At 49.5% G+C, this 17427-nt stretch overlaps 1 protein-coding gene across 1 annotated transcript in view; it reads left to right on the plus strand.

Moving 5' to 3' along the window:
- Positions 1–8025: 8025 nt before the first annotated feature.
- WRAP53 (WD repeat containing antisense to TP53) overlaps positions 8026–17427 on the plus strand; it is a 36204-nt gene continuing 26802 nt past the window's right edge. Inside the window, exons 1-5 of the mRNA XM_063930815.1 lie at positions 8026–8172; positions 8344–8940; positions 9184–9282; positions 15341–15449; positions 15802–15890. Of these exons, the coding sequence (XP_063786885.1) occupies positions 8402–8940; positions 9184–9282; positions 15341–15449; positions 15802–15890 (836 nt within the window). The 5' untranslated portion in view covers positions 8026–8172; positions 8344–8401. The remainder of the gene's footprint in view (positions 8173–8343; positions 8941–9183; positions 9283–15340; positions 15450–15801; positions 15891–17427) is intronic.

Here is a 17427-nt window from a genome sequence, read left to right on the forward strand (position 1 = left end):
TGTAAAGTTTTTTTTTTTTTTTTTTATTATCGATGTTTTATATTCTTCAAGTTTAAGTAATTCATTATTTATGTTTGTTTATCCGGAATATCAGTTTGCGCTGCCATAGCTTCTGCCTGACTTCGCACAGGGAAGCCTACTGATGTATTGCGGCGGTACCTGTATTGTTATCGTCGTCTCGGGCCAAGCTCTGGAATGGCCAACCCGGGGGGTAGAGTGACGACACGATTGGACCGACTATTTAATGACACCAACTCCGTCATCAAGCTCCACCCAATTCCTCATATCTCCATGTCCCGGAACAAGAGGTGTGGCTCATTGGGTCGATCAGTTTTTAGGTTTATAGTCAACAGGTTGATATGCAAGTGGTCGACATGTAAAAGGTAGACACTCGAAAAGGTCGACAGGTACAAAAAGTTGACAGGGTGGAAAGGCTGCAGCCTATTGTTTTTTTTTGCGCACTGCCTCGGTGAGAATAAGTAAAATAGACGGAGCCCACGGGTCCACATTCCTAATGAAAAACTGCTGATCAGGAAACTCTAACCCGACGCGTTTCAGGGAACTCTAATCCGACGCGTTTCACCAGACCTAGCTGCAGCTGTATTCTCCGCGTTACACCAATCCTAACAGCTGCATTCTCCATTGCAGGGTAAGTGCCCTCCTGTCACCTGCAACAGAGACGTACGCACGGATGGAACAGAACGCGGGAGGCATATTTCACATAATGACACAGTAATTATAATGGATTTACTGTAGAAATATTAACGCCTAGTTACATTATGTAGCTGTATGGCCGAAAGAGTAGCCTCATCAGTTCGTATTAGTTGGTTGCTACGGGCAACATCATCAATTCTCTGCTTTAGTAAATTTACTTAGAGGTGGAGTATTTGGGAACGGCGTTACGGTGTGTAAGGAGACCTTCCGGCAACTGCGCAATTGTCCGTTATGTTACGTTTCTGAGATTTTACTTTTACACAGGGACGCCGTAGTAAGTAAGTGACGGATATAAACATACAGGTCATGAAAGCTGGGCAGCAGGACCTGCGAACGCTCTTCGGACATTGTGAAATGTTACTGTGGCTGCATGGGAAGACGCCTGGCCGCGTTCCACGACACAACCAGTTGGTTTCAGGCCAAAATAAACTGCAGCTAAAACGTCTTTCAGAGTCTGGACTTCATAAAAACCAAACTGAGAGTTTCTTAGGAAGGGAGGGACCTAAAATGGAGTCCAAAAATAACAGGATCCAGTGATAAAGAGGGGGTAAAGTGTCAATTAGCTTCTAATTCATTTTTATAGCACAGCCTGCAACACGACAGTTAGGAGCTGGTTGGTTGGTACTTTATCTCTCTCCGCTTTATCTCTCTCCAAGGCTTGCCACATCTTCTGCAAAGTTCTTTACAGTTCTCTGATCTTCACAATGAAGCTCAGAGACCAATAAACAATTCTCATTAGAGGTAAGCCTTGGTTCATATCTAAGAAAAGCATGTATTATTGCATTGCTCTAGATGTAGCATTGGAGTCGGGAATGGACAGTTTGGGATGAGGTCTCTCCGTGAACCGCTTGCCGTAGGCTGCAATCTGCGCTTGCAGGACGCCTGAATTGCTGCGTGTAACTAGATTCTGGTGAACGGAGGAAAAGGTGTATTTAGCTTTCCACTTACCATAGTGGCAACTCTAAAACATAGGCAACTATCTGTATGTACTGACTTACAAGGCTGTACCATCGATGGTCAATGGTTTAAAACCATCAGTAGGAAAGAATCTATGGGTTTAGCCCTCAACGACTGAGTACTGCGCATGTGCAGACCTGAGCCATCCTGCCCCTACGGACGATTTATATTATTTTTATATTGCACCTCATTCGCCATTATCGATGATGCGGCCTCACCATCGATGGTAAAAAAAAATAAGAATTTACTTACCGATAATTCTATTTCTCGGAGTCCGTAGTGGATGCTGGGGTTCCTGAAAGGACCATGGGGAACAGCGGCTCCGCAGGAGACAGGGCACAAAAGTAAAGCTTTCCGATCAGGTGGTGTGCACTGGCTCCTCCCCCTATGACCCTCCTCCAAGCCAGTTAGGTACTGTGCCCGGACGAGCGTACACAATAAGGGAGGAATTTTGAATCCCGGGTAAGACTCATACCAGCCACACCAATCACACCGTACAACTTGTGATCTAAACCCAGTTAACAGTATGATAACAGCGGAGCCTCTGAAAAGATGGCTCACAACAATAATAACCCGATTTTTGTAACTATGTACAAGTATTGCAGATAATCCGCACTTGGGATGGGCGCCCAGCATCCACTACGGACTCCGAGAAATAGAATTATCGGTAAGTAAATTCTTATTTTCTCTATCGTCCTAGTGGATGCTGGGGTTCCTGAAAGGACCATGGGGATTATACCAAAGCTCCCAAACGGGCGGGAGAGTGCGGATGACTCTGCAGCACCGAATGAGAGAACTCCAGGTCCTCCTTAGCCAGGGTATCAAATTTGTAGAATTTAGCAAACGTGTTTGCCCCTGACCAAGTAGCTGCTCGGCAAAGTTGTAAAGCCGAGACCCCTCGGGCAGCCGCCCAAGATGAGCCCACCTTCCTTGTGGAATGGGCATTTACATATTTTGGCTGTGGCAGGCCTGCCACAGAATGTGCAAGCTGAATTGTATTACACATCCAACTAGCAATAGTCTGCTTAGAAGCAGTAGCACCCAGTTTGTTGGGTGCATACAGTATAACAGCAAGTCAGTTTTCCTGACTCCAGCCGTCCTGGAACATATTTTCAGGGCCCTGACAACATCTAGCAACTTGGAGTCCTCCAAGTCCCTAGTAGGTGCAAGGCACCACAATAAGCTGGTTCAGGTGAAACACTGACACCACCTTAGGGAGAGAACTGGGGACGAGTCCGCAGCTCTGCCCTGTCCGAATGGACAAACAGATATGGGCTTTTTTGAGAAAAAACCACCAATTTGACACTCGCCTGGTCCAGGCCAGGGCCAAGAGCATGGTCACTTTTCATGTGAGATGCTTCAAATCCACAGATTTGACTGGTTTTAAACCAATGTGATTTGAGGAATCCCAGAACTACGTTGAGATCCCACAGTGCCACTGGAGGCACAAAAGGGGGTTGTATATGCAATACTCCCTTGACAAACTTCTGGACTTCAGGAACTGAAGCCAATTCTTTCTGGAAGAAAATCGACAGGGCCGAAATTTGAACCTTATTGGACCCCAATTTGAGGCCCATAGACACTCCTGTTTGCAGGAAATGCAGGAAACGACCGAGTTGAAATTTCTTTGTGGGGCCTTCCTGGCCTCACACCACGCAACATATTTTCGCCACATGTGGTGATAATGTTGTGCGGTCACCTCCTTTCTGGCTTTGACCAGGGTAGGAATGACCTCTTCCGGAATGCCTTTTTTCCCTTAGGATCCGGCTTTCCACCGCCATGCCGACAAACGCAGCTGCGGTAAGTCTTGGAACAGACCTGGTACTTGCTGAAGCAAGTCCCTTCTTAGCGGCAGAGGCCATAAGACCTCTGTAAGCATCTCTTGAAGTTCCGGGTACCAAGTCCTTCTTGGCCAATCCGGAGCCATGAGTATAGTTCTTACTCCTCTACGTCTTATAATTCTCAGCACCTTAGGTATGAGAAGCAGAGGAGGGAACACATACACCGACTGGTACACCCACGGTGTTACCAGAACGTCCACAGCTATTGCCTGAGGGTCTCTTGACCTGGCGCAATACCTGTCCCGTTTTTTGTTCAGACGGGACGCCATCATGTCCACCTTTGGTATTTCCCAACGGTTTACAATCATGTGGAAAAAACTTCCCGATGAAGTTTCCACTCTCCCGGGTGGAGGTCGTGCCTGCTGAGGAAGTCTGCTTCCCAGTTTCCATTCCCGGGATGAAACACTGCTGACAGTGCTATCACATGATTTTCCGCCCAGCGAAAAGTCCTTGCAATTTTTGCCATTGCCCTCCTGCTTCTTGTGTCGCCCTGTCCTTTTTACGTGGGCGACTGCCGTGATGTTTTTCCCACTGGATCAATACCGGCTGACCTTGAAGCAGAGGTCTTGCTAAGCTTAGAGAATTATAAATTTACCCTTAGCTCCAGTATATTTATGTGGAGAAAAGTCTCCAGACTTGATCACACTTCCTGGAAAATTTTTTCCCTTGTGTGACTGCTCCCCAGCCTCTCGGGCTGGGCTCCGTGGTCACCAGCATCCAATCCTGAATGCCGAATCTGCGGCCCTCTAGAAGATGAGCACTCTATAACCACCACAGGAGAGACACCCTCTTGGATATAGGGTTATCCGCTGATGCATCGGAAGATGCGATCCGGACCATTTGTCCAGCAGATCCCACTGAAAAGTTCTTGCGTGAAATCTGCCGAATGGAATTGCTTCGTAGGAAGCCACCATTTTTACCAGGAACCTTGTGCAATGATGCACTGTTTTTAGGAGGTTCCTGACTAGCTCGGATAACTCCCTGGCTTTCTCTTCCGGGAGAAACACCTTTTTCTGGACTGTGTCCAGAATCATCCCTAGGCACAGCAGACGTGTCGTCGGGATCAGCTGCGATTTTGGAATATTTAGAATCCACCCGTGCTGTTGTAGCAGTATCCGAGATAGTGCTACTCCGACCTCCAACTGTTCCCTGGACTATGCCCCTATCAGGAGATCGTCCAAGTAAGGGATAATTAAGACGCCTTTTCTTCGAAGAAGAATCATCATTTCGGCCATTACCTTGGTAAAGACCCGGGGTGCCGTGGACAATCCAAACGGCAGCGTCTGAAACTGATAGTGACAGTTCTGCACCACGAACCTGAGGTACCCTTAGTGAGAAGGGCAAATTTGGGACATAGAGGTAAGCATCCCTGATGTCCCGGGACACTATATAGTCCCCTTCTTCCTGGTTCGTTATCACTGCTCTGAGTGACTCCATCTTGATTTGAACCTTTGTAAGTGTTCAAAAAATTTTTTAGAATAAGTCTCACCTAGCCTTCTGGCTTCAGTACCACAATATAGTGTGGAATAATACCCCTTTTCTTGTAGTAGGAGGGGTAATTTAATTATCACCTGCTGGGAATACAGCTTGTGAATTTTTTCCCATACTGCCTCCTTGTCGGAGGGAGACCTTGGTAAAGCAGACTTCAGGAGCCTGCGAAGGGGAAACGTCTCGACATTCCAATCTGTACCCCTGGGATACTACTTGTAGGATCCAGGGGTCCTGTACGGTCTCAGCGCCATGCTGAGAACTTGTCAGAAGCGGTGGAACGCTTCTGTTCCTGGGAATGGGCTGCCTGCTGCAGTCTTCTTCCCTTTCCTCTATCCCTGGGCAGATATGATCTTATAGGGACGAAAGGACTGAGGCTGAAAAGATGGTGTCTTTTTCTGCAGAGATGTGACTTAGGGTAAAAACGGCGGATTTTCCAGCAGTTGCCGTGGCCACCAGGTCCGATGGACCGACCCCAAATAACTCCTCTTCCTTTATACGGCAATACACCTTTGTGCCGTTTGGAATCTGTATCACCTGACCACTGTCGTGTCCATAACATCTTCTGGCAGATATGGACATCGCATTTACTCTTGATGCCAGAGTGCAAATATCCCTCTGTGCATCTCGCATATATAGAAATGCATCCTTTAAATGCTCTATAGTCAATAAAATACTGTCCCTGTCAAGGGTATCAATATTTTTAGTCAGGGAATCCGACCAAGCCACCCCAGCTCTGCACATCCAGGCTGAGGCGATCGCTGGTCGCAGTATAACACCAGTATGTGTGTATATACTTTTTATGATATTTTCCAGCCTCCTGTCAGCTGGTCCTTGAGGATGGCCCTATCTATAGACGGTACCGCCACTTGTTTTGATAAGCGTGTGAGCGCCTTATCCACCCTAAGGGGTGTTTCCCAACGCGCCCTAACTTCTGGCGGGAAAGGGTATACCGCCCATAATTTTCTATCGGGGGGAACCCACGCATCATCACACACTTTATTTAATTTATCTGATTCAGGAAAAACTATGGTAGTTTTTTCACATCCCACATAATACCCTCTTTTGTGGTACTTGTAGTATCAGAAATATGTAACACCTCCTTCATTGCCTTTAACGTGTGGCCCTAATAAGGAATACGTTTGTTTATTCACCGTCGACACTGGATTCAGTGTCCCTGTCTGTGTCTGTGTCGACCGACTAAAGTAAACGGGCGTTTTAAAAACCCCTGACGGTGTTTTTGAGACGTCTGGACCGGTACTAATTGTTTGTCGGCCGTCTCATGTCGTCAACCGACCTTGCAGCGTGTTGACATTATCACGTAATTCCCTAAATAAGCCATCCATTCCGGTGTCGACTCCCTAGAGAGTGACATCACCATTACAGGCAATTGCTCCGCCTCCTCACCAACATCGTCCTCCTACATGTCGACACACACGTACCGACACACAGCACACACACAGGGAATGCTCTGATAGAGGACAGGACCCACTAGCCCTTTGGAGAGACAGAGGGAGAGTTTACCAGCACACACCAAAAACGCTATAATTATATAGGGACAACCTTATATAAGTGTTTTCCCTTATAGCATCTTTTTTATATATTTCTAACGCCAAATTAGTGCCCCCCCTCTCTGTTTTAACCCTGTTTCTGTAGTGCAGTGCAGGGGAGAGCCTGGGAGCCTTCCCTCCAGCCTTTCTGTGAGGGAAAATGGCGCTGTGTGCTGAGGAGATAGGCCCCGCCCCTTTTTCGGCGGCCTCGTCTCCCGCTCTTAACGGATTCTGGCAGGGGTTAAATATCTCCATATAGCCTCCGGAGGCTATATGTGAGGTATTTTTAGCCAAAATAGGTATTCATTTGCCTCCCAGGGCGCCCCCCTCCCAGCGCCCTGCACCCTCAGTGACTGCCGTGTGAAGTGTGCTGAGAGGAAAATGGCGCACAGCTGCAGTGCTGTGCGCTACCTTTAGAAGACTGAGGAGTCTTCTGCCGCCGATTCTGGACCTCTTCTTACTTCAGCATCTGCAAGGGGGCCGGCGGCAAGGCTCCGGTGACCATCCAGGCTGTACCTGTGATCGTCCCTCTGGAGCTGATGTCCAGTAGCCAAGAAGCCAATCCATCCTGCACGCAGGTGAGTTCACTTCTTCTCCCCTAAGTCCCTCGTTGCAGTGATCCTGTTGCCAGCAGGACTCACTGTAAAATAAAAAACCTAAGCTAAACTTTTCTAAGCAGCTCTTTAGGAGAGCCACCTAGATTGCACCCTTCTCGGCCGGGCACAAAAATCTAACTGGCTTGGAGGAGGGTCATAGGGGGAGGAGCCAGTGCACACCACCTGATCGGAAAGCTTTACTTTTGTGCCCTGTCTCCTGCGGAGCCGCTGTTCCCCATGGTCCTTTCAGGAACCCCAGCATCCACTAGGACGATAGAGAAACTATAAATAAAAAAAACTTTCCATTTGACTTGCGCAAACATTGATGGTGGATGGCCATGCTTACGCTATATACTGACCCTTCCCGGCGCAGAGCGGTCCACCGGCTAAGGTCTGTCCCATCGCCCTGTACTGGGAGCCATTGGAGGGGTGGCACTGCGAACATATGTAGGAGATGGGTCAGACCATAGCAGGTTATTATATAGATACCAGACACATCAGGGAGGGGCACAGTGTGTATATATCAGTACACTCACCGTCCTATATACAGCTGTCTTACTAGTAATATAAATGACCATAATAACATAAAGACCCCTGTTAGAGAAGAGACACCCACCACCATCACCACATCTGCTCAATGGCATCCTAGCCCCGCCTCTTAGTGACTCCTAGGACAAACATGGCCGCCTCCAAGGCGTAATTGCTTTGAAAACACGCCTTCCCAAAACAAAAATGGCCGCAAAGTGGAGGGTTTCCTTTCCCAAAACAAACATGGCCGCGCAGGCTTTTCTGCCCGCCTTCCCTTCCTCTTCCTCGCCTCCCTCTCATTGGTCCGCGCAGTTTCTGTCCCGCCTTCTAGAGCCCGTAGTGTCGCTATTGGTTCCACATTCCCCTGTCCTCATTGGAGAACCGGCTAATCCCGCTCCCGTGCTGTACGGTGATTGGTCAGAGACCCAGGAAACGTGGAAGTGTCGCCGCTGTGGTGGCTGGAGTCCGGGCTGGGATTGTTGCACATGGTGGATGGAGGTAAATAGAGATTATTTCTATGGTACTGGAGCAGAATCTGAGACTGGGGTGTGGGACAGGTGCACTGACTGTGCAAGAAAGGGGATGGCTCCAGAATTTTTTTTATATATATATATATATATGTGTGTGTGGGTACCTCATATCGAGTTCATGTCTCTGTGTGCTTGGCAGGTGACGTGGACGGAGCAGAAGACTGGTCACTGACCCTGTAACCCGTATAGCGGTCATTATGGAGGGGCGTGCGGACGTTGGCTCGGCTGGAGGTGACCCGGCGAGTAATGATGCAGCTGCGGGACCGGTGATGGTGGAAGACCTCTCGCACAGAGGAGAAGGGCCGGTGGTGGAAGTCATCATGGTATTGGAAGGAAGCCATGTTGATGACGGACCGGAGGGCCAGGCAGACCAGTCCGTGATGACTGAGGTGAGGTCCGGAGACTCTGATAATAACGTGGAATGTCGGACGGAGGAGTTGGACGTCTTGGCTTCCAGTGAACATCTGGTGAGAAAGGAGAGGGACCCGGATGGGGCCGGTTGTGAGGAAGGTTCTGGTGTAGACGGACCTGCAGCCCAAGCGACTGAGGAGAAGCCAGAGAGGGCCGGTGCTGAGGGTCTGGATACAGGAGAGACACCATGTAAGAAGCCATGCCTGGACGAGACCGACCCGGTGTGTGATGTGTGCTCAGATGAGGTGGAAGGAGGAACCTTTGAGGCGATGGAAGAACGGACGGACCCAACCGACTCCGCAGAGACCCCGGAAGAGGCCTATGTGTACGTTCAACCAGACTGCGCTCTCCATACCTCTGTCTCTCTGTTACCCAGCCTTGTTCCATGATTGTGTCCGTACCCAATTGTAAAGCGCTGCGGCGTGTGCTGGCGCTATATAAATGTTACACGTATAATCTCATCATAACCCCTACCCCCTGCTGCTGTGCGCTCCAGGCCCCTGTGTATAATTCCAGACGTCTTACCGAGTGCCAGAGAAACCTATTTATCTCCTTTTCCCAACCACAGCCCAGCGCAGAGTGACTTCTCCCAGCAGCCGTGGCCGCTGATTGGAGCGTGGAACGAGTACTCCGCCATCCCAGAGAACTTCCTGAAAGGCTGCAAGTGGTGAGTGTGGGGGTGGGGTTATTATCAGCCGTCTCCACACACCGAATGTGTACACATCACAAATCTAAATACAGTGGGTTGAGCGGCACTTTAACACTAGGGCTGCAGTCATGACGCATACGATGGACACGTAAAAGGGAACCGCGTCTTCTTCTTCATCCATTTTATCTGCTAGGCCAGTGGTTCCCAAGCGTCCGCCGATCACCGCTCCCTAGAGTCTCTGCAGTTACACCGGCTAGGCCAAACGTTCCTATTGAGATACTCCGTAATAAGTATTACAGTGAGGAAATGATTTGCCCGATATATTTATGGGGTGGATTTAAGGGAAACAAACGTTTTTTCTCTGATGTCCTAGTGGATGCTGGGAACTCCGAAAGGACCATGGGGAATAGCGGCTCCGCAGGAGACTGGGCACAACTAAAGAAAGCTTTTAGGTCACCTAGTGTGCACTGGCTCCTCCCACCATGACCCTCCTCCAAGCCTCAGTTAGATTTTGTGCCCGGCCGAGGTTGGATGCACACTAGGGGCTCTCCTGAGCTTCTAAAAAGAAAGTATATAATTAGGTTTTTTATTTTACAGTGAGACCTGCTGGCAACAGGCTCACTGCAGCGAGGGACTAAGGGGAGAAGAAGCGAACCTACCTGCTTGCAGCTAGCTTGGGCTTCTTAGGCTACTGGACACCATTAGCTCCAGAGGGATCGACCGCATGGAACTGGCCTTGGTGTTCGGTCCCGGAGCCGCGCCGCCATCCCCCTTACAGAGCCTGAAGCAAGAAGAGGTCCGGAAAATCGGCGGCAGAAGACATCAGTCTTCACCAAGGTAGCGCACAGCACTGCAGCTGTGCGCCATTGCTCCTCATACACACTTCACACTCCGGTCACTGAGGGTGCAGGGCGCTAGGGGGGGGCGCCCTGAGCAGCAATAAAAACACCTTGGCTGGCAAAAATACCACAATATATAGCCCCAGAGGCTATATATGTGATAATTACCCCTGCCAGAGTCCATAAAAAAGCGGGAGAATAGTCAGCGAAAAAGGGGCGGAGCTATCTCCTTCAGCACACTGGCGCCATTTCTCCCTCACAGTTCTGCTGGAAGGAAGCTCCCTGGCTCTCCCCTGCAGTCTGCACTACAGAAAAGGGTAAAAAAGAGAGGGGGGGCACTAAATTTAGGCGCAGTATATATAACAGCAGCTATAGGGGACATAATTCAGTTAGTCCCTGCATTATATAGCGCTCTGGTGTGTGCTGGCATACTCTCACTCTGTCTCCCCAAAGGGCTTTTGTGGGTCCTGTCCTCTGTTAGAGCATTCCCTGTGTGTGTGCGGTGTGTCGGTACGGCTGTGTCGACATGTTTGATGAGGATAATGATGTGGAGGCGGAGCAGATGCCTATAGAAGGGATGTCACCCCCTGCGGGGCAGACACCTGAGTGGATGGACTTATGGAAGGAATTGCGTGCACGTGTCGACTCCTTACACAAAAAATTTGAGCGACATGCCAAATGCGGGACAGCCGGCTTCTCAGCTCGTGCCTGTCCAGGCGTCGCAAAGGCCATCGGGGGCTCTAAAACGCCCGCTACCTCAGATGGCAGACGCGGATGTCGACACGGATACTGACACCAGTGTCGACGACGATGAGTCTAGTCTAATGTCCACTAAGGCCATTCGTTGCATGATTGAAGCAATGAAAGAGGTGTTACAAATTTCTGATATAAACCCAGGTACCACTAAAAAGGGTATTATGTTTGGGGAGAAAAAACTACCCGTAGTTTTTCCCCCATCAGAAGAATTAAATGAAGTGTGTGAAGAAGCGTGGGCTTTCCCTGATAAAAGATTGGTAATCTCTAAGAAGTTACTAATGGCGTTCCCTTTCCCGCCAGAGGATAGGTCACGTTGGGAGACACCCCCTAGGGTGGATAAAGCGCTCACGCGTTTGTCTAAAAAGGTGGCACTACCGTCTCCGGATACGGCCGCCCTCAAGGAACCTGCTGATAGAAAGCAGGAGGCGATCCTGAAGTCTGTATATACACACTCAGGCATTATACTTAGACCAGCTATTGCGTCAGCATGGATGTGCAGTGCTGCCGCTGCGTGGTCAGATTCCCTGTCAGAAAATATTGACACCCTAGACAGGGACACTATTCTGCTAACCATAGAGCATATAAAAGACTCAGTCTTATACATAAGAGATGCACAGAGGGAGATCTGCCGGCTGGCATCTAAAATAAGTGCATTGTCCATTTCTGCTAGGAGAGGCTTATGGACTCGCCAGTGGACAGGGGATGCAGATTCAAAAAGGCACATGGAAGTTTTGCCTTATAAGGGTGAGGAGTTATTTGGGGATGGTCTCTCGGACCTAGTTTCCACAGCAACTGCTGGGAAGTCAGCATTTTTACCCCATGTTCCCTCACAGCTTAAAAAGGCGCCGTTTTATCAGGTACAGTCCTTTCGGACTCAGAAAAACAGGCGTGGAAAAGGCGGGTCCTTTCTGTCCAGAGGCAGAGGTAGGGGAAAAAGGCTGCAACAAACAGCAGGTTCCCAGGAGCAAAAGTCCTCCCCCGCTTCTTCCAAGTCCGCCGCATGACGGTGGGGCTCCACAGGTGGAGCCAGGTACGGTGGGGGGCCGCCTCAAAAATTTCAGCGATCAGTGGGCTCGCTCACAGGTGGATCCCTGGATCCTGCAAATAGTATCTCAAGGGTACAAACTGGAATTCGAGGCGTCTCCACCCCACCGGTTCCTAAAATCTGCCTTGCCGATTACTCCTTCAGACAGGGAGGCTGTGCTAGCGGCAATTCACAAGCTGTATTCCCAGCAGGAGGTGATCAAGGTGCCCCTACTTCAACAAGGACGGGGTTACTATTCCACACTGTTTGTGGTACCGAAACCGGACGGTTCGGTGAGACCCATTTTAAATTTGAAATCCTTGAACACATACATAAAAAAATTCAAGTTCAAGATGGAATCGCTCAGGGCGGTTATTGCAAGCCTGGACGAGGGGGATTACATGGTATCCCTGGACATCAAGGATGCTTACCTGCATGTCCCCATTTACTATCCTCACCAGGAGTACCTCAGATTTGTGGTACAGGATTGCCATTACCAATTCCAGACGCTGCCGTTTGGACTCTCCACGGCACCGAGAGTTTTTACCAAGGTAATGGCGGAAATGATGATACTCCTTCGAAGAAAGGGAGTTTTAATTATCCCGTACTTGGACGATCTCCTAATAAAGGCGAGGTCCAAGGAGCAGTTGTTGGTGGGAGTAGCACTATCTCAGGAGGTGCTACACCAGCACGGTTGGATTCTGAATATTCCAAAATCACAGCTGGTTCCGACGAAACGTCTACTGTTCCTGGGTATGATTCTGGATACAGTCCAGAAAAAAGTGTTTCTCCCGGAGGAGAAAGCCAAGGAGCTGTCATCTCTAGTCAGAGACCTCCTGAAACCAAAACAGGTATCGGTGCATCACTGCACGCGGGTCCTGGGAAAGATGGTGGCTTCTTACGAAGCAATTCCTTTCGGCAGGTTCCATGCCAGAATCTTTCAGTGGGACCTGTTGGGCCAATGGTCCGGATCGCATCTTCAGATGCATCGCCTAATAACCCTGTCTCCAAGAACCAGGGTGTCTCTGCTGTGGTGGCTGCAGAGTGCTCATCTTCTAGAGGGCCGCAGATTCGGCATACAGGACTGGGTCCTGGTGACCACGGATGCCAGCCTTCGAGGCTGGGGGGCAGTCACACAGGGAAGAAACTTCCAAGGACTATGGTCGAGTCAGGAGACTTCCCTACACATAAATATTCTGGAACTAAGGGCCATTTACAATGCCCTAAGTCAGGCAAAATCCCTGCTTCTACACCAGCCGGTACTGATCCAGTCAGACAACATCACGGCAGTCGCCCATGTAAATCGACAGGGCGGCACAAGAAGCAGGATGGCAATGGCAGAAGCCACAAGGATTCTCCGATGGGCGTAAAATCACGTACTAGCACTATCAGCAGTGTTCATTCCGGGAGTGGACAACTGGGAAGCAGACTTTCTCAGCAGGCACGACCTCCACCCGGGAGAGTGGGGACTTCATCCAGAAGTCTTCACGCTGATTGTAAATCGATGGGAACGGCCACAGGTGGACATGAAGGCGTCCCGCCTAAACAAAACACTAGAGAGATATTGCGCCAGGTCAAGGGACCCTCAGGCGATAGCTGTGGACGCTCTAGTGACACCGTGGGTGTACCAGTCAGTTTATGTGTTCCCTCCTCTGCCTCTCATACCAAGGGTACTGAGAATAATAAGAAAACGAGGAGTAAGAACAATACTCGTGGTTCCGGATTGGCCAAGACGAGCGTGGTACCCGGAACTTCAAGAGATGATCTCAGAGGACCCATGGCCTCTGCCGCTCAGACAGGACCTGCTGCAGCAGGGGCCCTGTCTGTTCCAAGACTTACCGCGGCTGCGTTTGACGGCATGGCGGTTGAACGCCGGATCCTGAAGGAAAAGGGCATTCCGGAGGAAGTCATTCCTACGCTGATTAAAGCCAGGAAAGATGTAACTGCAAAGCATTATCACCGCATATGGCGGAAATATGTTGCTTGGTGTGAGGCCAAAAAGGCCCCAACAGAGGAATTTCAACTAGGTCGATTTCTGCATTTCTTACAAGCAGGAGTGACTATGGGCCTGAAATTAGGCTCCATTAAGGTACAGATCTCGGCTCTGTCGATTTTCTTCCAGAAAGAACTAGCTTCACTACCTGAAGTTCAGACGTTTGTGAAAGGAGTGCTGCATATTCAGCCCCCGTTTGTGCCTCCAGTGGCACCTTGGGATCTCAACGTGGTGTTGAGTTTCTTAAAATCACATTGGTTTGAGCCACTTAAAACCGTGGATCTAAAATATCTCACGTGGAAAGTGGTCATGTTATTGGCCTTGGCTTCAGCCAGGCGTGTGTCAGAATTGGCAGCTTTGTCATGTAAAAGCCCTTATCTGATTTTCCATATGGATAGGGCGGAATTGAGGACTCGTCCCCAGTTTCTCCCTAAGGTGGTATCAGCTTTTCACTTGAACCAACCTATTGTGGTGCCTGCGGCTACTAGGGACTTGGAGGATTCCAAGTTACTGGACGTAGTCAGGGCCTTGAAAATTTATGTTTCCAGGACGGCTGGAGTCAGGAAAACTGACTCGCTATTTATCCTGTATGCACCCAACAAACTGGGTGCTCCTGCTTCTAAGCAGACTATTGCTCGCTGGATTTGTAGCACAATTCAGCTGGCGCTTTCTGCGGCTGGACTGCCGCATCCTAAATCAGTAAAAGCCCATTCCACAAGGAAGGTGGGCTCATCTTGGGCGGCTGCCCGAGGGGTCTCGGCTTTACAACTTTGCCGAGCTGCTACTTGGTCAGGGGCAAACACGTTTGCAAAATTCTACAAAATTGATACCCTGGCTGAGGAGGACCTTGAGTTCTCTCATTCGGTGCTGCAGAGTCATCCGCACTCTCCCGCCCGTTTGGGAGCTTTGGTATAATCCCCATGGTCCTTTCGGAGTTCCCAGCATCCACTAGGACGTCAGAGAAAATAAGATTTTACTCACCGGTAAATCTATTTCTCGTAGTCCGTAGTGGATGCTGGGCGCCCGTCCCAAGTGCGGATTGTCTGCAATACTTGTACATAGTTATTGTTAACTAAAGGGTTATTGTTGAGCCATCTGTTGAGAGGCTCAGTTGTTTTCATACTGTTAAACTGGGTATAGTATCACGAGTTATACGGTGTGATTGGTGTGGCTGGTAGGAGTCTTACCCGGGATTCAAAATCCTTCCTTATTATGTCAGCTCGTCCGGGCACAGTGTCCTAACTGAGGCTTGGAGGAGGGTCATGGTGGGAGGAGCCAGTGCACACCAGGTGACCTAAAAGCTTTCTTTAGTTGTGCCCAGTCTCCTGCGGAGCCGCTATTCCCCATGGTCCTTTCGGAGTTCCCAGCATCCACTACGGACTACGAGAAATAGATTTACCGGTGAGTAAAATCTTATTTTTTTTCCCCCCTCCCCCTTTTTTTACATGCACATTGTTTCCCCAGGGCCACGGATGGATCCTGCATACTAACAAACAGTGATGACAACGTCCTGAGGATCTTCAACCTCCCGCCAGAGCTGTACACGTGTGAATGGGATTTATTACAAGAGATGGTATGAACACCCTCATAGCTCCCTTCTGTCTGTGTCACCCTGCAGGGGGAGGGGCAGGCTCATAGCTCCCTTCTGTCTGTGTTACTGTGTCACCCTGCAGGGGGAGGGGCAGGCTCATAGCTCCCTTCTGACTGTGTCACCCTGCAGGGGGAGGGACAGGCTCATAGCTCCTTTCTGTCTGTGTCACCCTGCAGGGGGAGGGGCAGGCTTATAGCTCCCTTCTGTCTGTGTTACTGTGTCACCCTGCAGGCGGAGGGGCAGGCTCATAGCTCCCTTCTGTCTGTGTCACCCTGCAAGGGGAGGGGCATACTTATAAAATGAAAGCTGCATTAAATAATCTCGTCTTTTCCAGAGCCCAGTACTCCGCATGGCTGAAGGCGACACAATATATGACTACTGCTGGTATCCCCTGATGAACTCGTCTGACCCTGATTCCTGCTTGTGAGTGTCCGTTTCTGTATCTGTAATTGCGTGTGTGTGTAACAGACCAATCACAGGGAAGGAGCAGGTCAGCAGATATCTGTTTCGGAGTTGATGCATCCAGTTTGGCCTATGGCTATCAGAGGCCATTTTCCCATATCCCCAAAGGCACAGTAGACACCTTTTGTGTAGCCTCAAAACACTAGTGAAACTCCGAGCTGATGACAGGCCCCAGGGAAAGCGGTGGGTGGCTCTAGCGTTCACCTCTGGTGTATTTTCACCACTGATTTTCCTGTCCTTCTGGAAACTCTGCAGACATTGTCACAAGAGTGACGTACATCATCCAGAAGCTCCCTGGCAATGAATCCCAGCAAATATTCTGCAAGTCAGTGGGTCCATCCTGGCTCCTTCCTCAAAGATGGGAGCTGTTAACTCTGGGACCGTTCCACCATCAGGGCTTGTTGAAGCGTCTCCCAGTGTATTCCTAGAAATAGATGTAATGCGGGTAACTAAATCGCGTCATGGCAGGCAGCGTATTACTGAGCTGGATAATACGCAGGAAGGAACTAACATAGTCCGAAGAATTCCACCAGTCTCCCAAGCCCTCCGCAGCAAGCTGCCATCCAAGGGAGCTAGGGGCTTCTCTAACAGAGCAGACACAGAGTGACTGACAGCTCTACAGAAGTGCATTGTGTGGAGTCATGCACAGGGGGGCGGGGCCTGTGTTGTCTCAGCAGCTCAAATCACTGCAGTCTCCGTTTCCATATTGTGAAATCCCATCTGGATATTGTACCAGAGATGTAGGCGGAGCTTCATCCGTCCATAATGGAGTGGGGAGATAACACGGGACAGCAGCAACCGGTCAGGGTAACTCTGAACAGTGTATTCTACCTTCATGGCTACTATTCCTGATTTCTTCCCTTTTCACACCGCGGTGCACAGTATAACAAAGGGAAATAATTTAATTTGGTGCCTCCTTGATTTGAAACATGGTTTGTTCCAGGTACGAAGTTACTTTTTGATTTGTTCCCAAATGAGAATCAGCCCCTTATTGTACACCGGTATGACGCCTTGGGATTTTATTTATATAGCGCCGGCATATGCCATTGCATTGTACAATTGGCAACACTACATTAATAAGAGGAGACTGGGTAATAACAGGTCAGAGGGCCCTGCGTGAAAGCTTACACTCTATAGGGAACTAGGCATTGATACGTGGATATAAGTGATTACGTCAGCCAGATTGCAGAGGTTCCTGGTGGGGCTGTATGACCTAGTCTGACAACTTTGCTTCCTGGCTTCCTCACTTCCTCTCTTCTGACATTCCCTCCATTATCCTAGGCGATTTCAACATCCCTATTGACATCCCCACACAATCCCCTGCTTCTAAACTCCTTAACCTCACCTCTTCACTTGGTCTCTCCCAGTGGACCTCCTCACCCTCCCATGTGAATGGGAGCTCACTGGATCTGGTCTTCACTCACCGCTGTGATATTTCTGATTTATTCAACTCCCCATTTCACCTCTCTGACCACCACCTGCTCTCCTTTAACCTATC

The sequence above is a fragment of the Pseudophryne corroboree genome, chromosome 6 (genome assembly GCF_028390025.1).
Source record: "Pseudophryne corroboree isolate aPseCor3 chromosome 6, aPseCor3.hap2, whole genome shotgun sequence".
In the NCBI taxonomy this organism is placed as follows: domain Eukaryota; kingdom Metazoa; phylum Chordata; class Amphibia; order Anura; family Myobatrachidae; genus Pseudophryne; species Pseudophryne corroboree.